At 38.0% G+C, this 23,511-nt stretch overlaps 1 protein-coding gene across 1 annotated transcript in view; it reads left to right on the top strand.

Annotated features, from left to right (window-relative positions):
- Positions 1–19,875, top strand: part of ASCC1 (activating signal cointegrator 1 complex subunit 1) — a 129,622-nt gene extending 109,747 nt beyond the window's left edge. Inside the window, exons 11-12 of the mRNA XM_043983014.1 lie at positions 18,349–18,466; positions 19,345–19,875. Of these exons, the coding sequence (XP_043838949.1) occupies positions 18,349–18,465 (117 nt within the window). The 3' untranslated portion in view covers position 18,466; positions 19,345–19,875. The remainder of the gene's footprint in view (positions 1–18,348; positions 18,467–19,344) is intronic.
- The last annotated feature ends 3,636 nt before the right edge of the window (positions 19,876–23,511 follow it).

Genomic DNA, 23,511 nt, shown 5'->3' with positions numbered 1-23,511 from the left:
TATCAGGGCAATTTTCCCTCACAATCTCTTGGAGGATGGTTTCTAAGCTCTTATTTTGGTCATGGTTTTCAGGTAGTCCAATGATTTTCAAATTCTCTCTCCTGGATATATTTTCCAGGTCAGCTATTTTTCCAAGGAGATATTTCACATTACCCTCTATTTTTTTCATTCAGTTAGATTTGCTTTACTGTATCTAGGTTTCTCATAAGGTCACTAGCTTCCATTTGTTGAATCCTAATTCTTAGGCAACTATTTTCATCAGGCAGTTTTTTTAATCTCCTTTTCCATTTGACTTTTCAAACTGTTGACTTTTTTCTCATGACTTTCCTGCATCGCTCTCATTTCTCTTTCCATTCTTTCCTCCCTCTCTCTACATCTTCCTTCTATCTCTCCTACTTTCTCTTCAAAGTCCCTTTTGAGAGCTTCCATGGCCTTCTTTTTCAAAAGTGTTTGGCATTCATTCCTTGACTTCCAGAATTCCTAAGGGGCCAGATGCAAGTAAGTAGAACTAGAGTAAAGGAGTATGTGAAAAGGGTAGGGTAAAGGACTAGGTGAAAAGAGAGAGGCAGCAGAGTCTCTGTGTGTAAAATTAAAACAGTAGGCTATGCTATCTCTCTGTGATTCAGACTGAGGGAAAAAGTGTTTTTTTAATAATATTTTTTCTCCAGTTACATGGAAAAATAATTTTAAAATTGTAAAAAGTTTTGAATTTCAAATTCTATCCCTTCCTCCCCTCCCCCTAGATACAGTAAAGCAGTCAGATATAGGTTATATATATGTAATCATGTAAAACATTTCCATATTAGTCATTTTGTGCAAGAAGATGAAAGAAAGGAAAAGAAAGAGATAAATGGCATGTTTCAATCTGTATTCAGACAATATCAGTTCTTTCTCTGGAAACAGCATTTTTCATCATGAACCCTTTGGGATTCTCTTGGATTATTGTATTGTTGAGAATAACTAAGTAATTCACCATTCTTCATTGTACAGTATTGCTGTTACTGTGTACAGTGTTCTCCTGGTTCTGTTCACTTCACTTTATATCTCTTTATGTAAGTCTTTCCAGATTTTAAAAAATCATCCTCCTTGTCATTCCTTATAGCACAATAATATTGCATTACAATTACATACCACAACTTGGTCAGCCATTCCCCAACTGATGGGCATCCCCTCAATTTCCAATTCTTGGCCACCACAAAAAGAAGTGCCATACATATTTTTGTACAACTAGGTTCTTTTAAGCCCTTTTAAAAAAATCTCTTTGGGATACAGACCTAGCAGTAGTATTGCTGGATCAAAGGGTATGCTGTTTCATAGCCATTTTGCCTAATTCCAAATTGCTCTCAAGAATGGTTGGATCAGGGGCAGCTAGGTGGCGCAGTGGATAGAGCACCGGCCCTAGAGTCAGGAGTGCCTGAGTTCTGGTCCGGCCTCAGACACTTAACACTTACCAGCTGTGTGACCCTGGGCAAGTCACTTAACCCCAATTGCCTCACTAAAAAAAAAAAAAAAAAAAGAATGGTTGGATCAGTTCATAACTTCAGCAGTACATTAGTGTCCCAGTTTTCCAATATCCCCGCCAACATTTATCATTTTCCTTTTTTGTATGGAAGAAGTGTTTTTTAAAAGATCTCATAGCATGTCTTTTAGAGGTGGAAGACTATATATGAGAAATGTTGCATACATTTATCAGATGCAGCCACTTTGCTGGTTTTGCTTAACTTTGTTATAAGGGCTTAATTGTGGGAGTGGTATATTTTGGAAGTGACTGATATAAAAATGAGACATCACTAAAACACTTTTTCAAATAAAATAACTATTCAATATTTAAAGTTTCCCTGGTAATTCTTTTGTGTAGATTTATGATGCTTCTGATTACCTGAGAAATGAGAGCTAGTGTATAAAATTTCTGCAAATAAATAAATTTATTTGATGCACTTTTATTGAGGGTTTTAAAAGCTATTTGGAACTAGGAGACCAACTCTGCCTTTGTTGCATATGCCAGAATTAATGACTTGTTTCAAGATTCAAGGCAAGTAACATGTAGCAAATTTTACCTCTTTCTGCTAAGGCTTAATTCAACCACCAGTTATTTTTTGGGGAGCTGCTATTTGTATGAAGCTAAGCAGGTCACTCTGGGGTTCAGTGCTGCCTTCAACACTACATTTTTTTTTTTGTCTGTAGGACTTTTTTTTTTTTTGCGGGGCAATGGGGGTTAAGTGACTTGCCCAGGGTCACACAGCTAGTAAGTGTCAAGTGTCTGAGGCCGGACCAGAACTCAGGTACTCCTGAATCCAGGGCCGGTGCTTCATCCACTGCGCCACCTCGCCGCCCCTTGTCTATAGGACTTTAACTTGCTTTTCTCTTCTGTTCTTGATTCTCCTGTTATGTAGGAAAAGTCGGAGTAAAGATAGAAGGATAAATTAAAGGTAGTCTTTAACATTTTTTAAAAATAAATTTTATTCATATATTTTATTTTAATATCACCTCAATTTCCTTCTGTGTCCTTTCTGCACACGCTTATCATGGTGTTTTCTCATATAATAAAGAGTTTATTTTTAAAAGAAAAAAGAGAGAGAAAAAAAAGTCAATTAAGCTGATTAACTCATAAAAAAAAATCTGACAATATATGGAGTATTCCACACGTGTGGATTCTACCTCAGCAAAGCTGTGAGGGGAGGTGTTTTTTCATATCTGTTTTTTGGATAAAGCTAATTTTTTATAATTTTGAAACACGAATTTTCGATAGTTTTGTGGTTCCATTTACTTTGCCTTAGTCTTGAATATAGTTTTTCTAACTACTTATTTTGCATCAGTTCATGCAAGTCTTTCCATGCTTAACTGTATTCATCATCTTCATTTCTTACAGCATAATGTGGCACATTATGCTCATATACCACAATTTATTTAGTCATTTCCCAATTGATAAGTGTCTACTCCCTCTCCCCAGTTCTTTGCTATCATAAAAATGCTTCTGTAAATATTTTGATGTATCTGTGGTATACAAGACCTTTCTTTTTATCATTTACCTCCTTGGGATGTCTTAGTAGTGGAATCTCTGGGTATTTTAGTCATTTTATTTGCCTAAGTCCAGATTGCTTTCTAGAATAGTTGTATTAATTCATAGGTCCATCATCAGTGTCTTACTGTTTCATTTATCAGCATTTGGTAACCTACACCACAGGTGGTCTTGGCATGGTCAGTCTTCCTGAAACCTCTTGCCCACACACCTTGATCTAACCTGGTAATACATCCTCTCTGCCACCACATTGATTCAGGGGTTTGCTTCTGTTGCTGTGTAGCTAGTGCCCTTTGAATGCTTAAACCAAACAATATTCTTTAGGTTTTTCTTTCATTTTTTAAGGAATCCTCATGAGCAATGCCTGATTTAGGGTAAAATTAAAAAGAAAAGACATAACACATTTAACTGGCATGTAATGATATTTTCCTGTAAATATCAGCTTGTTGGCAAAGTCATTTTCCTGTCTTTAAAGGCAAGTGCCTTTAGGTTTGCTGGTCATGGGCTAATGGTATTAGAATGTCTCTGCTAGCCAGAAAGCCACAAGGGACAGTTTTGTACTGGTAACTCTGTAATGCTTTTGCCCTGGGGCAGGGCTTTCTGTGGAAAGGATTTTGCAGCAAACTCAATTCCCTGCATACTAGCTCTGATCCTAATTCTACATGCTGCTGTGGAAACCAGCTGTGAGAGTGTCTATGTGCCTGGATTATATATGTGTTCTTCAGTGGGTGACAGTTTAGCCCTTCCTTCCCCCCAACCCCCCTTCCATTTTTAATTGAAAGCCATTTCAAGGAGTGAAGTTCCCTTGGTACTTTGAGTATGGAGGAGCTCAGCAGAATTGCATGGTATCTTGTTTTTGTTTTGTGGTTTTAATTTACTTTTCAATAGGTCCTTTGGCCTTACCAGCATAGTTGCAGCAAAGTCTTAAACTTTATAATCCTGACATCAGCAATGAGATATAGGCCAAATAGCGGAAAGTAAGAACCTTTGTGATTACTTGAAGGAAGTCTTAATACTTTAATTCTCTGACTATTTGCCTGTTCCTGGTGCCTCCTTAAACTCAGGCAGTTAGCATTATTTATGCTTGCTTAATACATTTAAGATATAGAGTGGCCAAGGTAAGAGAGAAATTCTACTCTTCCTTTTTTTAAGTGCCACTTGTAACTCAATATAGCAGAAAGTAACTTAGTCTCTTATTATTAGATTATTTTTTAGAAATCAAGTATTCTTTTCTTGAAAAAACCCTTATTTTTCCATGTATTTATAATCTGTTCCTCACAATACCCCCCCCAACTAAGTAAGCAAAGAAAGCAAAAATGAAAAATAAAGCTTTCATCATAAATATGTAAATGCCCACATTGGACAATCTCCAAAATATTTCCGTGCTTTTTAAGTTCATCACCTCTCTGGGAAGAGGTGAGTGCTGTCTTTCATCTTTATTCTTCTGGACTCATAGTTTGTAATTGCATTGATCAGAATTCTAAAGTCTTTTCAAGTTATTTTTCTCTATAATTTTGTCACTGTATACATTGTTCTAGTTTTGCGTATTTTGTTCTGTAATCACTTGAAGAGGTCTTGCCAATTTGGGATTATGCCCAAAGGGTTATAAAACTGTGCATACCCTTTGATCCAGCAATACCACTGCTAAGTTTATATCCCAAAGACATCCCCAAAAAGAGTAAAAGACCTATTGTACAAAAATATTTATAGCAGCTCTTTTTATGGTGGCTAAGAATTGGAAATCAAAGGAATGCCCATTAATTGGGGAATGGCTAAACAAGCTGTGGTATACATGACTGTAATGGAATATTATTGTGCTGTAAGAAATGACATGCAGGATGAAAAGACTTGTATGAACTGATGTATAGTGAAGTGAGCAGAACCAGGAGAACATTGTGCGCAGTGACAGCAATATTGTTCTATGAAGAACTCTGAAAGACTTAACTGTTCTCAGCAACACAATAATCTAAGACAATTCCAAAGGACTATGGATGAAATATGCTATCTACCTCCAAAGAAAGAACTGACATTGATGGAACACAGACTAAAGAAAGCTATTTTTCACTTTGTTTCATTTTTTTCTTTTATTCAAGTTTTCTTATACAGAATTACTAATATGGTACTGTTTTACATAATTGCATATGTATAACCTATACCTGATTGCTTACTACCTCAGGGAGGGGAGGGGGAGAGGGAAGGAGGGATAAAATTTTATGTTTATTATTTTTTTAAAAAAAGGAATCAATGGCAATATGAATAAAACTCTCCATTGTAGGGAAAAAAAGAGGTGTTGCCAGTTTCCTCTGAAACTATTTCATTATGATAATATGATAATATGAAACTATTTCTTATGATAATAATATTCTGTTACATTCCTATACATAATTTGTTCAGACATTTCCCAATAGGGTGACAGATCCTTAGCTTCTAATTTTTTACTACTTTGAAAAATACTGCTATAAATATTTTTGTACTAAGAGTTCTTTTTTTCTCTTTCTTTGATCTCTTTGACTTCTTTATTTGACCTTATGGATTGGATTTCCACTTACTTTTCAGCCTCTTTTGTACACCAGATTTGTTGTCTTTAAAGGAAATTATGCATGCAAAAAAAAAGATGAAGTGTGAAAAAGGATGCAAGTCTGAATTGCATCCCACCTTGGGCTGAAACTTAGTAGGGTTGGAGTGCTTGAACATCTTTTTTTTAAAAGAAAAGAAAAGAAAGGTTAATTGAAATTCTGATTTTGAATAAAATTTTCAACATCACATGCAGAACTTCAAAGATCTTAACAGACTTTGCTATGTATTTATAATTTTAGAATATACTGACCGCATCTTCTGGCATATGCTTTAATTTTATACATCCCTTCTTCTTAAAGATTTCTTTCATAAAGAATACCTCTGAGAAGTAACAATATTTTATTTTTCACTTAAAATAGTCAAAGAATTTTTTGTTTGGGGTTTTCTGTAGCATTTCATTCTCAATCACAGCCACAAAATGGATGAATAGCTTTGCAATTCTTTCTTTTGCAAAATCCGTGTGTGTGTGTGTGTGTGTGTGTGTGTGTGTGTGTGTGTAAAGTATATACATTATTTGGTATTCTTTTATAGGAGTTTACATTTCTCGAATTCTGTACACAAAATCCAAACACATTTTTGCCTGCCTCGTAGAAAGCAGCATCACCTAGAAATGTGAGCTTAAAATCTGTTGCCCACAGACCTGAAATCTGTGCCCTGATTGGCATTGACTTCACCTTGATTTCTGTCTTAGTTTCCCCATCTTTTAAACCTAGCTCTTGTTTATATCATAGGAATTCTTTGGAGAGTTAATGAGCTGGGTTTTGTAAAGCACTTTTAGCTTATTTAAACTTTTTACCAGGAATACTTGTCTGAAGAACTCAAAGCACTCTTCAGGCATTATTTCATTAATCCCCATAATATCCCAGGGAGAGGGGCATTTGGCTTAAGTATTATTATTATTATTATTATTAAGAACAAAGCAGTGTTATTATCATTATTTTATTTCCTGTAAATTGGGGGTGATTGTATTGACCTACCTCACTGTGATGTTGTGGGCATTGGATTGTAGGTAAGACAATTAATTTGAGATTTGTGGAAGAAAGGCATGGAGGCAGTATCGAAGCTGCATGAGTAGTTTTGCTTTTTATTCTGGCATTTGGTTTTCATAAAGTCCAAATGTATATTAAAATAAAGGAACCACTCTTGGGGGAAAGTGGTTCACAGTGTGTTCTTTGAATTACTCAGTTTAATCAGGTGCTTATATACATTTTATTTGGACTCTCTTCTACCAGGCAGTGAGGATAATTCAGGTTGGTTTAAGACTTGTTTTTCTATATACCATTCAGATGAACAGAAGAAGAGCAAGAAAAGCATGGGTCTGTGAGAGTTATAGCATGACTTCAGACATCTTATTCTATCATTCTCTGAGTACTCTAGGCTTTAGAATTGGACATTTCCCTGTACTCAAGTCATATTTGACAGCAGGAAATTTACCTGCGGAAACCACACAGCCCAAGTAGCAGGTTTCCATGCTAGGAACAGATATTTGGAAAGAGTCCTATTTCTACCATGTTTACTCCCAAGATTGAGGAAAGATTGAGCCCAGAAAAACTAGGTAGGACCATTGGGGGTTGGGGCTTAAGAGATAAGGTCTTCAGAGAGTTCTCATGCTGCTAATTGTTGACTGTTTAAGCTTTTATAGCAGGAGGTACTAGACCCCAGGAGGCTGTCCTCTAACAGTTGCAGAGTTTCTTTTATATTCAAGTCAAAGTCTGAGTTGTTTGTGGCCTTTGATGGCTCCTGCCATAGGCCTGCCTGAGGAGAGGGAAGCTGTCAATCAGAGTAGAACATCTGAAACAAGACAGGAAGGAATAGCTGCAGTTGACCCTTAACTCTCTCCACATGTTGACTCTCAGAGTATACAACTGCATTACCAAAAATCAATTGTTCCAGCAATATTCTCCACAGGAAACAAACATGCCCTAACCAAAAATGGTGGGCAGTAGGCTTTTGGTTTTACTTGTTTTTTTTTTGTTGTTGTTGTTTTTTTAAAAAGCTTGACAAACCCAGGTTGCATAAAGCTGCAGAATAGATGGATTTTGCCATGTTTTCCTCTATCCAGGGAAACTTTCATCTTAACTAAAACCATTTTAGGGGCAGCTAGGTGGTGCAGTAGATAGAGCACTGGCCCTGGAGCCAAGAGTACCTGAGTTCAAATCCAGCCTCAGACACTTGACACTTACTAGCTGTGTGACCCTGGGCAAGTCACTTAACCCCCCTTGCCTCACCAAAACCAAAAAAACAGCAACAACAAAAAACTAAAACCATTTTGTCTTGATGGTGAGTTACTTTTTCCTCCTTTTCAATGATAGGAAAAATTAAAGTTCTTTAAATATTAAATTAGTATCGTTTAAATAATTATTTAACAAAACAATAAAAGAAATAATTTAAGTAAAATTTTCAAATATAATACATTAATAAAATAACAAAATAAAAATTTTATTTAAATATTGAACAATAAGTATTCAGTAAAGGGTATGAGTCAGGCATAGTGCATTGGAGAGCTAGCCATAGAGCCAAGAAGCTCTTTGTTCACCTCCTGCCTCTAATGCCTACTGAGACCCCAAGCAAGTCATTTAACTTGTAGGCTCTCTATACTGCACTCTAACTGTGTAACTTACAGAGGAGATGCTGACAGGCATTGGCAGAAGGAATTTCTTCATCCAGGAGTTCTTTATATCAATGAAAAAACAGGTTCAATAACTTTCTCTGCCCTCCTCCTCCTCCTCCTCCTCCTCCTTCTCCTCCTCCTCCTCCTCCTCACTACTACTAGCATTTATAAAATGCCTTAAGATCTGCAAAACACCTGATGAAGCCTCATTTCTCAATTATATAGAAAACCGAGTCAAATTTATAAGAACCCAAGTCATTCCCCAACTGAGAAATGGTCAAAGGATCTGAACAGGCAGTTTTCAGACAAAGAAATCAAAGCTATCTATAACCATGTGAAAAAATGCTCTAGATCACTATTGATCAGAGAAATGCAAATTAAAACAACTCGGAGGTATCACCTTACACCTGTCAGAGGGGCAAATAGAGCAAAAAAGGAAAATATTGGACGTTGGAGGGGATGCGGGAAAGCTGGGATGCTAATGCACTGTTGGTGGAGTTGTGAAAAGATCCAACCTTTCTGGAGAGCAATTTGGAACCATGCCCAAAGGGCTATAGAACTGTGCATACCCTTTGATCCAGCTATATCACTGCTAGGTTTATATATCAAAGATATCCCCAAAAAGAGAAAAAGACCTATTTGTACAAAAATATTTATAGCAGCTCTTTTTGTGGAAATCAAAGGAATGCCCCTCCATTGGGGAATGGCTAAACAAGCTGTGGTATATGATGGTGATGGGATATTATTGTGCTATACAAAATGACAAGCAAGATGATTTCAGAAACATCTGAAAAATGTTATAACACAACACTGGGAAAGGTGGGGTGGGAGTGGGTTAGGAAGGACTTTGAATGTCAAACAAGAGTTTATGTGATCCTAGAGGTGCTAGGGAGCCAATGCAGTTTATTGAGTATGGAGATTGGGATTGATAACATGATCAGACTTGTACTTTAGGAAAGTCACTTTGGCCGCTGAGTAGAAGATGGACTGGAATGGGGAGTGACTTGTGGTAGGCAGACCAACTTGCAGGCTACTGCAGTAGTCCATTGTCCAAATGGATTATCTGAAATAAAAAGGAAACTGAGGAAAAAGTTACTAAGACATCTATGATTTAATTTGCAAAGCTAGCATTTGCATATCAAACCAGGACTCCTGACTCCTCAGAGGTCAGAGATAAGGAGTCATTTACAAAGATGGTTTTTATAACAAAAAAGAACTGGGAAAATTACAGAAACTTGTTTTGAATATAATTCTATTGGACAAGGCAGGTCACCTGACTGGTTAGCATCTCCCAGACTTTCTTAATCCTATGCCCAATGTCCTTTCCTCCAGGTGGCACCTGTTGTAACAGAAAATGTACTAGGAAGGAGGAATTTGTGGTTTGTGGTTAGTAGTCACCCGCCATCTTCCTTAGAATAGTCTATTCCTCAATTTAGACAGTAGCTCAAGGAAAAAAGGGGGGGGAAGAAGGAGGGAGGACCCTTAATTTAGCCTCTGGCTAACCGTTCTTCAGCTGCCAGAAAGGGGAACTTAGCCTCTGGTCAAACCCTCTTTCTTCTAGAAAGGGAAATTTATCCTTTTGAAAAACCTAATAATCTTATTATTTTGTTCTTCTAAACTATTTGCTCATAAATGATAAAGTCTTCTCAATCTATCTATTCATTAAATCTATAGGTAATCTAGACTTAATAGACTGTTAGTCTGGTTTAGTTTGTGACTGGCTCTTTCTAAAGAAGAGAGCCTAATCCTATAATCAAAAACTAAAAAGAAATTTTAAATAGCAGATATCTTTTTCACCATTGAGGTGTGAGGAGATGAGGACCCATACCAGTGTGGTAGAAGTGTCAGAGGAGGGGGCAGCTAGGTGGCGCAGTGGATAGAGCACTGGCCCTGGAGTCAGGAGTACCTGAGTTCAAATCCGGCCTCAGACACTTAACACTTACTAGCTGTGTGACCCTGGGCAAGTCACTTAACCCCAATTGCCTCACTAAAAAAAAATAAAATAAAAAAAAAATTAGAAGTGTCAGAGGAGAGAAAGGGGCATAAGTGAGAGATCTTATAAAGATAAAATTGGCAAGCTTTTACAACACATTGGATGGGGTGGGGGGGTGGGGGAGGCGAGGGATGAGAGAGAGTGAGGAATCTGGAATGATACCTAGGTTGTGAGCCTGGGTGACTGAGAGGATAGTGATGTCCTCCACAGTAACGGGTAAGTTAGGAAGCAGGGGAGGAGAGAGAATTTTTTTGGGAAAGATAATGAATTTAGTTTTAAACATGTTCAGTTTAAGATATCTGTGGCACATCCCAGTTTAAGATTTTCAGTAGTCAATTGAAGATATGAGACTGGAGATCAGGAGAGAAATTAGCACCAGATAAATAGATGAGAGACATTTGCATAGTGATGATAATTGAATCCATGGGAACTGATGAGATTTCCAAGGTAAACCCTTCTACAAGCACAAATGATCGATCCCATTCCGTCCTGGCCTAGGACAGACCCTTAGTGGGATATCCACTGTTAACAGGCATGACATGGGTGAAGATCCCATAAAGGAGACTGAGAAGGAACAGTCAGGTAGAAGGACAGTCAGGAGAAAAGTATCATGAAAACAGAGAGTATCAAGGAAAAGTGGGTGATCCACAATGTCAGAGGCTGCAGAAAGGTCAAGAAGTATGAGGATTGAGAAAAGGTCATTAGATTATTCAATTCAGAGACCATTAGCTAGGTGGCACAGTGGATAGAGCACCGGCCTTGGATTCAGGAGGACCTGAGTTCAAATCTGGCTTCAGACCCTTGACACTTACTAGCTGTGTGACCCTGGGCAAGTCACTTAACCCCAATTGCCTTACCAAAAAAAGAGAGAGAGAGAGAGAGAGAGACCATTAGTATCTTTGGAGAGAGTGGTTTCAGTGAAATGATTAAGTAGGAAGCCAGAATACAGAATTAAGAAGAGAATGAGAAGAAAGGAAGTGGAGGCACTTATTGTAGATGGTCCCCTCAAAGAGTTTATTCACAAAAGGCAGGAGAGATATAGGATGATGGTCTCGTTGGGATGGATGGATCAAATGAACATTTTTTGAGGACAGATGAGTCATGGTCATGATGGTAGGGACTTAGGAAGCCACCAAGAGAGACTGAAAATTAGTGAGAGAACAGGGGCAATCTGCTGGAAAAGATAGGATGGAATGGGATCACTTGTGCGTGTAGAAGGGTTTACCTTGGTAAGGAGAAAAGCCACCTCTTTGTGTGAAGCTTGTGTGAAGGAGGAAATAGTGGCAGAAGACATAGGCAAATGAGATGAGGAACATGGTAGAAGAGGGAGCTTTCTGTGAATGGCCCCAATTGTTTCAATGACATATGAGGCAAAGTCCTCAACTGAGAGAGTTAGGGGAGGAGAAGCTATGGGAGGTTTAAGGAGGAATGAAAAAGTTTGGAAAAGCTGTTGTGGTAAGCAAGGTAGTAAATTAGGGAGGTGTATAAAAGGATCACCTTGCAACAGTGAGGGCTCAGTTGAGGCAATATAATTAATATAAACTTTCAAGTACCCATTTAGCAGGTTTCATGATTTTCTCCAGCATCATTCAGTATATATGTAAGAGTGAAAGCAGCTGATGGCTAGAGTGATCCAAGGCTCAAACTTTGCAGGGAAAGTATGGTGATACTGAGGGCGTAAGAGACACAACAGAAGAGTTGAACTGATTCATCAGAGAGTCAAGATGGGAAAGGGAGAAGTGTAGCTAGTGCTTCAATCATGACTTTAAAAGAACTGAAGAGTTGAGGGATTGGATATCATGGTGTAGATAAAGCATAAAATGTGGGATTACAAGGCAGAGGGCGAGATGGAATCACAACATTGTGATCAGATAAGGGAATTTCAGAGTTCACAAACATGGTAGTACATTTGTGGGTGTTCGTATGATCAAAGGTAGGCTCATTTTGGTGGAGGAGTAGGTCATATGAAATGAGTAAATGGAGGAACTGTGAGGTTAGGGTATTTGAGGGAGTATCAATATATATGTTGAAGACCCTTAGATGAAATGAGATAATATTTGTAAAGTATTTAGTACAATGCCTAGCATGTGGTTTGTGCTTGATAAATTCTTATTCTTTTCTCTTCCCTTCCCCCTGGTATGAGGGCAGGAGTTGAGAGAGCAACTTGATTTTCTAAAGTGCAGGTTTGACAGGTCATTCTCCTATTCATTAAGCTCCTGTGACTCCCTGCTGCTTTTAGTATCAAATAGAAGTTCCACTGTTTTGGTTTTCTTTTTTTAAAAAAAAGTTTTTCTTGATGTTATTTGTTTCTTTCATCATCATAGTTATCCCCAGTATGCCTCCACTTCCCTCTCCCAGAGAGCCATTCCAAATGACAATTGTATTTTTTTGGGGGGGGCAGGGCAATGAGGGTTAAGTGACTTGCCCAGTGTCACACAGCTAGTAAGTGTCAAGTGTCTGTGGTCGGATTTGAACTCAAGTCCTCCTGAGTGCAGGACTGGTGCTTTATCTACTGTGCCACCTAGCTGCCCCTTGACAATTATATTTTTTTAAAGAGGAAAAAAAGTCAGCACAACTGATCAATACATTGAAAAAAATCCTTGGGCAGCTAGGTGGTGCAGTGGATAGAGTACTGGCTCTGGAGTCAGAAGGACCTGAGTTCAAATCCAGCCTCAGACATTTGACACTTACTAGCTGTGTGACCCTGGGGAAAAAATCCTTAAACATGTATAGTGTTAATACCTGTGGACCCCCCAACCTCCATGAAGGGGTATATTTGGGGGCGTTTTCTCATTTCTCTTCATTTGAGTTTCACTTGATCTTTATAATTTTGTTCCATTTACTTGTGTGTGTATAGTTGTTCTTTCCATTTACGCTGTTGTAGTCACTGTGTGTATTGTTTTCTTGGCTCTGCTTACTTCATATAAATATGTCCATGTTTCTGTATTCATTATCCACATCATTTCTTAAAGCACAGTAATATGCCATTACATTCATGTGCCACAATTTGTTTAACCATTCCCCAGTTGAAGTGCATCTCCTTTATTTCCAATTCTTCACTATCATAAAAAGTGCTGCTGGGGGTGGGGGAAGCTACGTGAGCAAACTGCTTGCTGGTTAATCTGGTAGTTTGCTCTGTCTACACAGTGGCACATAGTAGTCATGTGACCAGTCTTATAGTCTCTTCTTGCTTAATTGTACTATACCTGATAAAACTCTTTAGAACAAACAAGAAACCTTCCTAGCCCTTGCAGGAAATTCTCAGGTGGAATAAAGACTGAGGCCATTTGGGGTCAAGAATATTGGCATTTAAGAGCAAACAGGAGAACTACTTGATTTACTGTCTCACACTAAATATGTCCAAAACAGAATTCATCATCTTTTTTCCCCTACTCATCTTGGTTTTGTCAAGGATACCACTATCCTTCCACTCACTCATTTCCGGTATAAAATCATTTTCCAAGTTTTATTTGCAAAATTCATTCCCTTCTCTCCACTCACGTAGCAACCACAATACTTTAGGACCTCATTACCTCTTTCCTTGAATATTTTCTAAATTTGTTTCCCTGCTATTTATCTTTCCAAAGTGATATCAACAGTATTTTCCTCACACACTTTCTAGCTCATCCAGTCTAGTCTATTTTATGTACCCTGTGCATGGCATTTCATCTCTCACCTCCATGCTTTTGCATGGGCTATTTATTCCCTATTCCTGAAATGCATTCCTTCCCCACCTCTAATTCTTAGAATCCTTCTTTTCCTTCAAAGATCATTTTGATATTGCCTTTTAGAAGATACTTTCTCCTCCAAAATTACTTTGTATTTACTTTATATACATTTTTTATATTCTCATCTTTGTACATATTGTTTTTCTTAGCTATATATTTATTTTTTAGTTATCTAGCATTTGTTTTTCTCCTGTTCACCTCCCTACCTCCCCCCTTCCTCATCCCAATTAGTTAATGGTTTTTTCTTGTAAATTTGAATGAGATCCTTATAAATCTTTTAAATTAGACCTTTATCATAGAAATTTGTTACAATTTTTCCTCCCACTTAAATGTTTAAAATAGGATTTATTTGTACAAAAACTTTAAAATTTTGTGCAAAGTAGTCTGTTTTATCTTCTGTGATCTACTCAGAATATAAGGTTTTAATTCCAAAGATTGTCTTGGTTTTTGTATTTGTATCCCCAAAAGTTCCCATTTAATTTTGTATGTCGACCTGTGATAAATCAAAACCATAATGGGGGAAAGTAAGCATTGTGGAAGGGATAATTGTATTTTAAAAACCAAGAGGGGAAGCTAGGTGGCACAGTGAATAGAGCACCAGCCCTGGAGTGAGGAGGACCTGAGTTCAAACCTGGCCTCAGACACTTGACACTTACTAGCTGTGTGACCCTGGGCAAGTCACTTAACCCCAATTGCCTCACAAAAACAAAAACAAAAAAAACAAACAAAAACAAACAAACCCAAGAGTTGAGGGTGTATGCAAGAAAAAGGGAGTGGTTAATGATACCATAAATTGCATTGAGGTCTGGAAAAATGAAGACAAAGTTGCATTGATAACCTCTTTTTTTTTTTTTTTACATCAGTTATTTCCAGATGTATATCTAACTCCAATGAGCCCTTTCCTTGTAGTAGCAAAGAAAACAAAATAGATGAGCAAAGAACAAACACATGGACCTCATCCAACAGTGTTTACAAAATTTTATACCTATAATGTTTCCCATCTCTCCAGTGTTCATTATTTTCCAGGAGAGACTCATACCCTATAAATTGAATTCGTAAATATTGTAGAGGCATATCTATCTTCTCTTCTTCTCTAAGCACTGTAATACTGACATCTGCAATACTTAGTTCTACTTATGATCACTAGAATAATTTAAACAAAAGGAAGACATTGTAGAGAAAAGTTAAAAGGACTAAAAACTTAAAAGACTAACTCTCCAAGAATAGTTGAGACATCATAATATGGAGACTGTTCATTTACAAGATAACTACAAAGGGGCAGCTAGGCGGTGCAGTGGATAAAGCACCGGCCCTGGATTCAGGAGTATCTGAGTTCAAAGCCAGCCTCACACATTTGACACTTACTAGCTGTGTGACCCTGGGCAAGTCACTTAACCCCCATTGCCCCCAAAAGAAAAAAAACCCAAAACAAAACAAGATAACCATGAAAAATTATTGCTAAGTAATCTGTGGTTGTTTGTCCTTCATTCTCAAAGAAGATCATGACATCAGGAAGGTGATATCATGACTTGTAAGTGAATTGGATTTAATTGAGGCAGGGCTGTGCTAAGTCAACAGCCTTACTCTCTACTCTGGAGCCACCTGGGTCTAGTAGCAAGATATAGATCAAGATGACTGGAGATGGCTCCCACTAAGTAATCTATAGCTCAAACAAAAGAAGAGGAGAAAAGGAAATTATTTATTAAAGCATAGGAAGGTAAAAATAGAGATAAATGAAGATAAATGCTAGTCTATGGACTTTGAGATGGTGAGATCCATTGGATTACTGAAAGGATTGTCAAACAATGTGGAAAGTAGTCAATAGACTGTTGTTTGTGGAGATAAAAGCAGAACAGGTTTCAAAGGGACAAAGATCTTAAAAGCTTGAGGCAGGGCATAGGTAGTTGTAATAGGCTTAAATATGGGCTTTCATAATTTCTGCAGTTCTTTTCATCACATTCAGTTTAGCTTCATCCTTGGTGTTAATACTAACTTTGAAACTTAAGAATGAAAATTTTCATAGGGCCTCATTCTTTTGAGATACAATTATTCAGGGGTAAAGCAACTTGTGCTTGAGCCAATATAACTTTTACTTGCTCCAGAATGTCCATAACTTGAAAAATCAAAGGGGGCGGAGAGGGAAGACATGTCAGGTCTAAAAAAAATGACTTGTTGAAAGTAAATGAGCTATTTATTTTTATTATTTCTGGTCATGCTTCTTCTGTATGTAATTGGAAGACTTTGAGTTCCAGAGCTCAGTTTGTCATCTATTACCAACATAGCTTTCACATCAAATTAAAGGCCAGCAAAGAAGGATTAGCTTGCAGCCATTTCAAGCTGAATTTGTTCCACAAAGAGGGTAGATGTGATCTGTACAGGCTGCCAAAGCCAGCAAAAGAAGTTAATTGTCTAAATCAATGCAGGCAAGAGCTGGACTCCTTTCTGAAAAAAAGACACAATGCACACTACAGACTCTAAATAGATCTTTGGGGTTAAGTTGATGTCATATCTAGAGAAGGATCAATATTTCTTGGGTTTTGTAAAGTCAGCCTTTAATGAACCCCAGGTGCTTTGCTTGGCCATCAGTGTCCAGAAGAGAAAAGGTGATGATGACAGGAGGCCATGTCTGAGAGACAGATCTAAAATTCAATAGAGACTCAAACAAATGAAGAGGTAGTAGTTCTTCTGAGGTGGGTAGACATCTCCATCCTGACTGCTGTTCAAACATTTGCCTTGGAATTCAACTGGAAAATGCAATACACTTAGAAGACTTTCCTAAGGCCTTATTGGCATCCTAAACTAAAGGAGATCAGTTTCCTGCATCTTAAAGGAATGGGAAGAGTACTTTACTCCTTGACACTCTACTTATCTGAATGATGTGGCTGAACTTTCCTGTGATGAATTCTAATAAAATTTTGGGGTCTGCCTTATTACATGTGTTAAATCTGGGGTGCTAGGCCCATAACACTTCCTAGATTAGACTTATCTCTTCTTCACATACTTGAAAGCTTTTATGGAGTAAAGGAAGACTGCAGTAAAGAGCCTTTTACCCCTAGGAGCACTGACTTGAATCCATGCCCAATTGAGGATAATTGAAAAAGGTTACCACCTGTACCTGTAAAGGTGCATACATCTTTTATGTTCTCCACTAAGTTTTGGGGACACCTTGATGGCAGTTTGTCTCATTCCTTTTGTACCTGGTGTGGGGCTTGCTCAAAGAATGTAATAAATGTTGTTGACTTACTATGTGTTTTGTGAAATTAAGCATTTTAATTTTCCTTCCAGCTGTTATTTTGGTAATTATTTGTAGATTTATTTGGTCCGAACCTGTGGTTCAGAGAACTCCTGGGGATGAAACTCCCTCTAGCAATGCAGATCAACAACTGTCCTGAAACTTAGTATTGGATAAATTGCCCAGGTTACTGCGAGGTGAAAAGACGAGGCCAGGGTCAGATCAGCACGTCTGAATTGGGACTTGAAAGGGCTTCAGAGTGGCTAGAGAGCAGTCTTAGTGTCAGGAAGCCCTCAGTCTTTGTATGTAGTGACTAAAAAGCACAGAGACTGGTTTTGTTGGGCCGTCTAAACAATTAAACCAGTGCTGAGAATCTTCGACCCTCCCCTTGCCCTACCCAATAGGAGTAATTATGCTAGACGCCCTCATGACTACATCTGCTTTATGGTATTTTCCAGCTATCTTTACCTCGTGTTTTTTGTTTTCATATTTTAAAAAAGAATTAGAGGTTCCATACATGCTGACAAGAAGAAAGCATGAAGTTGAAACACACAGGCGTACCCAATAGAAGTCAGAAGTGTGATAAAATATCCAACAGAGATAATGCAACTGAGCTGTATTTAAAAAGGCGTAACGTCTAGAACTGTGGAAGAGATAGTTCCACTGTAGTCTGCCTTAATTGGACTACAGTGGAAGCATCGCATTCTCTTCTGGACACCTTATTTTACGAGGGACATTGATAAGCTGGAGGATAAGTGAAATGATGCTTGAGCTGTTGTATCATGTTGACGAATGAGTATTGGTTGAAAGAATTGGTGGGGGTGTGATGGCTGTGTTTAAGTACTTGTGATAGTAGAAGAGGGAGGGATCAGAATTCTGCTTGGTCTCATAGTAAAAGGAAGTTGTTGACTTCATGCATTTCCTTAATAGTTTCAAAGCAGAATGGATAAGTTGGAGGCTGTGGGTGCCTCCAACCTTTCACTTGAGGTCTCTGAGGAAGGAGTGACAGCTTTGGGAGGGTAGGTTTTAAAAGGGCATTTTGTTTGGATTTGTGATATGAGAGACAGGCTCCTTCTGAACCTTGTTGGGAGGTGGTTGTAGTTTGACACTTTGTCCTGTGGGCATTCACCTGGAAGTTGCTTTGGTTCTCCTGAGAGAACTCACTCTGGATTCTGGTTCCTCTTTCAGCTTTTTGAAAACTTCAGCTTTGGGGATCTGTGCCTCAATTCGATTCACATCTCTCAGAGGTTCTCCACAGACAGCTCTGGATACTATGCTTCCTCCGGGCAAGTTGACTTCTCCTGAGGTGCCGTATTTCTTTCTTTTGGTTTACATTACATGTTGAATATTTTCATGATACAAGTGTCCAAGGGATTGTCCTAACTTTATTTAGCAGGGATGATGTAGAGTCCAGGGAAATGTGAAATAATAACCTATTAAGGTAGGACCATGGAAAGTGAACTTAGCATGTCCTTTCAAGTAAATCCATAGATACCAACCTGACCGCCAAAATAGGCTATTAGGCCTTGTCTCAGGTGAAGCAAAGATTGGACAGAGAGCCCTTAACCTCTCAATTGCTAGCAAGATCTACCTTCTTTTCCAAAGCCTATCTCTACAAATGAATTTCTGAGGCCCTTCAGAACAACACATGTTAATGATTAATTAAATAATAAAATTCTTAAACATGCCTTATGATCCTTTATTTCTTGGGTTCCATCATCTTAAATCATGAATCTCTCCTTCAATCCCTATTTTGCTTTTATTCATTGGGTTTTCCTAGTATTAGTGCAAGTGCTTTAAAAAATATTAAAAATTCATGGGGCAGCTAGGTGGTGCAGTGGATAGAGCACTGGCCCTGGAGTCAAGGAGTACCTGAATTCAAATCCGGCCTCAGACACTTAACACTTACTGCCTGTGTGACCCTGGGCATTCACTTAACCCCAATTGCCTCACTTAAAAAAAAAAATCTTAAAAATTCATGATCTTCAGCAAACGATTGCACCCTTTTGAAATCCTTTCCCTTCTAGGTGTCTCTGTCACTTATGGTTTTAATAGCTAACCTTTATACAGTTACTGGATAGAAATTTTTAAGAGGAAAGAATTTTAAAAGGTTTTTCTTTTTCTCTAAGATGCTAAAGGGTTTTTCTTTCTTGCAAGTTTGATACCTTTACATTTATTTTTCAGATCTTCATTTTATCCAGCCCCTTGTATCTAATGGAACTGCAGTCAGTGTGATGGCTTTTATTTATCTCTCTGGACAGCGGCAGTGAAAACATTGATGATATCAGCAGGACTGTGCAAAGTTCCCTGGGAGAATGTCAGTGCTAGAACCTGCTCACTTCTTGCCGCAGACCAGCAGAGGGAGGAGTGCTCACAGCTCTGGCTTTGTCCCATCCCAATCTTCCATCCTTATGCAGGTGTACTGACTGTTAATTTGTTTTTCTCTTTCACCCCTCCCCTGACTCCAAGTACCTTTCCTTTTATTTTTTGTCTCAGGGGAACTCAGAAGTTTGGGGGCTGTATTTGAGGTGAATGCTTGAAGCCTTCTCCAAAGTCTTTCCATAATTTCCCTTTTTTCACTCCTTCCCCATTTCTCCCAAAGTCCGACTACTCATTTTTTAATAAAGTCGCTTAACAAATGTGGAATGCTTCTAGAGTTGTATAATAATGTAACTCTTTAGCTCATTTGTGAATAAATTAATTTCCAAAACTAAATGTGTGACTTTTTTCTTTAATATTTCCAAATATCCTTTTCATGACTGACTCTGTTCAGACTGTTTTTGTTTAGAAATTTACCACTTAAAATAAAACTAGTATTCAAAAATATTTATAGCAGCTCTTTTTGTAGTAGCAAATAATTAGAAATTGAGGGGATGCTCATCAATTGGGGAATGGTTAAATAAGTTGTGGCATATGATTGTAATGGAATATTGCTGTGCTATAAGAATGATGAGCAGGCTGATTTCAGAAAAATCTGGAAAGATTTATACGAACTGTTATGAAGTGAAGTGAACAGAAACAGGAGAGCATTGTGTACAGTAACAGCAATACTGTAAGATGATCAACTGTTGGGGCAGCTAGATGGCACAGTGGTTAAAGTGCTGGCCCTGGATTCAGGAGTACCTGAGTTCAAATCCAGCCTCAGACACTTGACACTTACTAGCCGTGTGACCCTGGGCAAGTCACTTAACCCCCATTGCCCTGCCAAAAAAAAAAAAAAAAAAAAGATGATCAACTGTGAATGACTTGGCTGTTCTCAAAAATATAATGATTTAAGACAATCCCAAAAGACTCATGATGAAAAATGCTATCTACCTGCAGAGAAAGAACTGATGGAGTCTGAATGCAGATTGAAGAATACTATTTTTCACTTTCAGTATTTTTGCATGTGTTTACTTTTCTTTGGGTCTGTATCTTCTTTCACAGCATGACTAATATAGTAATATGTTTTGCAGGATTGAACATGTATAACCTATATCAGATTACTTACCATCTCTAGGAGGGGGGAGATGAGAGAGAAAATTTGGAACTAAAATTTTTTTTATATGAATGTTAAAAATTGTCTTTACATGTAACTAGGGAAAAATAAAATATTACTTTAAAAAATTAAAAAGATATAAAAGATAAAACTAGTATTAAAAATGCTTTCATTCCGGGGCAGCTGGATGGCGCAGTGGTTAAAGCACCAGCCCTGGATTCAGGAGTACCTGAGTTCAAATCCGGCCTCAGACACTTGACACTTACTAGCTTTGTGACCTTGGGCAAGTCACTTAAACCCCATTGCCTGCCAAAAAAAAAAAAAAAAGAATATTTAGGGGCAGCTAGGTGGTGCAGTAGATGGAGCACCGGCCCTGGATTCAGGAGGACCTGAATTCAAATTCGGCCTTAGACACTTAACACTAGCTGTGTGACCCTAGGCAAGTCACTTAACCCCAATTGCCTCACCAAAAAAAAAAAAAAAGCTTTCATTCATAGTATCTGGTAAATAGTAAGTGCTATACAAATGTTAGTTATTATTATCAATTTTGTATCCAGGAACTCTGTAGTCCAATCTCTTTGTAGGCTGTTTGATTTTGTTTTTTTTCCTCCTCCCCCACCCCCCCATTTAGTAAAGGACTTGCTTTTCATAATACTTATTTTTGTATTAAATTTAGATTTTACAGCTTATTCCTTCATCACTACTTAGATGGCATATGGGAATAGGAACTCACTGGTGGGATAGTACTGATTGATTAATCAGGCTTAGTCTAGAGTTCATTTCCTTTATCCCAGCGCCAGTTGTGTTCTCTTGTGTTCTTTCTTGACAAATACCATTATTACCTCTTTATTCCCTATCCACCTTTATCCTCATCTTGTTACCTTGTTAGTAAAGACCTTTTCAGTATTAAGGTGTCAAATTATACGTCATATATGAACAATGTGGAACAAGGCTCCTAGCTTTTACAGTCATTAACCTAAAATACATGTCATTAGAGAAATTATAATAAATACTAAAATCCCAGCAGAAACCATGCAGTTTTGGTCTTTACAGTTCCCTTCTAGAAGGTTGTTGATCCACTTTTCCTTTATCTAAAAGCAGCATTAATAAGCCAGCATTCCTTTGGGAATAGCAAATAGAGCTGCTACTTCAGAAAGGGGAGTAACTGGTAGTTTCGGTAAGGACTTGGGTTTTTTTGTTTTGAAAGTAATGACATAAGGAAGCTCCTGAAGTGTCTTTGTGGAGGACGACAAAAATGTGTGTTCAGGATTCAGAAGTCCCTTTCTCATCAGATCAGGACTTAGTTTGAAGAGGCTGGTGTTGTGTGTATGACCTCACTTTCTTTTTAGCAATGTCACCTTGTAATCATACTCTGAGGAGATGTGAATAAATTGGGTAAAGTACAACTTTGTGTTCTGAATCACTGTGGACTTTACCCACAATTCCAGGGTCAAACTGACCACAAAAGATTTGGAGAAATCTGTCATCAATCTTGAATGGAACATGAGCTGTGTGGTGCTACAGTGTATTTGGAATTTTCCAGAGGTTCTTTGATAATGTCTATGGAATAAACTCCATATTCTTGGTAAATACTTAATAAGTATTCTTTTTTTTTTTTTTAGTGAGGCAATTGGGGTTAAGTGACTTGCCCAGGGTCACACAGCTAGTAAGTGTCAAGTGTCTGAGGTCGGATTTGAACTCAGGTACTCCTGAATCCAGGGCTGGTGCTTTAACCACTGCTCCATCTAGCTGCCCCCTAGCTGCCCTCTTAATAAGTATTCTTGATAGTGATCGATATCGTGAATGTAGGCTCTGATATCGTTTTTTTTCCTTGACCATGTTTCAGTGTAAAGTTCCATTATTTTACTTCATTTAGAATTGTGTAGAAGTTTTATTAAACTTGATTCAAATTTAGTCTCATGCTTCTTGTTCCAGGAGTGCCTGAAAAGGGTACCAGATGCTTTGGTGAAGTTCCCAGTTAAACTTTCAGGTAAATTGTAAAAACCTGAAGTGGCAACAACTGAGCGAGTTTTGAAAATATGGTCATTTGTTTCCTCCTAGGACACAGATTGGTTCAGTAGTTTGAACAACCTCTCGTACAGAAAATTCTAGTGCTTTCTTTCCTTTTAAAACCAAACTACTAGCCATTTTGTGAAGCGTTCTGTCACTCATTCTGTGTCATCTTCTTTCCTTCACCCCCAATTCCAAGCCAATTTGGAAAAATGAAACCTCTTCTCTTTTACAACTTTGGTTCTGGCTTATTTAAAGAACTTGAACATTTACTTGCTTTCAGTATAGATCTCTTATTTATTTGGCTTAAAGACGGTTTGAAAGTGAAGTCATCATTTCAGAGCTATGCAGAGGATTATGGGAAATATCTTATGGCCTTTTAGTACTTGGACCCAAATTTCTTGATGGGGTGGCCCATTGGCCTTTCCAGACCCACAACTAGACTGTTGCTTCTTACCCCATTCTGGGAAGGGGTTATAAGATTGGAATGTTTTAGAGAAGAGCTATGACGTCTAGAATTCCCATCTCAAATTCAGTCCAGTATGTTAGCAGTTTAACAGTTGAGGAGCTGACATATACAGAAATGGGTTTAGTGTTCCTTACTGAAAGGCAAAGCCACTAATAGAAATAAGTAGAATGGCTCAGTGATTTCAAGGACCCTGTGGATTCACAATCCTCCCCTTCCCTGCCAAGACAGAGTATGACTTCTTTAGTTGGGATTAGATGAAGGCATCAATGCCTAGGACCCTTAATCCAGTACCACCTTTTCATTCAGTTGGAAAAAAACAACCCCAAAACTCTGAAATGGATCTATTGTTTTCTGCTTTCCCAATGGGACTCCAGTCCAGACTACTGAAGTATGC

The sequence above is a fragment of the Dromiciops gliroides genome, chromosome 2, assembly GCF_019393635.1.
Source record: "Dromiciops gliroides isolate mDroGli1 chromosome 2, mDroGli1.pri, whole genome shotgun sequence".
Lineage (NCBI taxonomy): Eukaryota > Metazoa > Chordata > Mammalia > Microbiotheria > Microbiotheriidae > Dromiciops > Dromiciops gliroides.
Note: the sequence above shows the minus strand (reverse complement) of the source record. Positions and strands in the feature narration are given on the sequence as shown.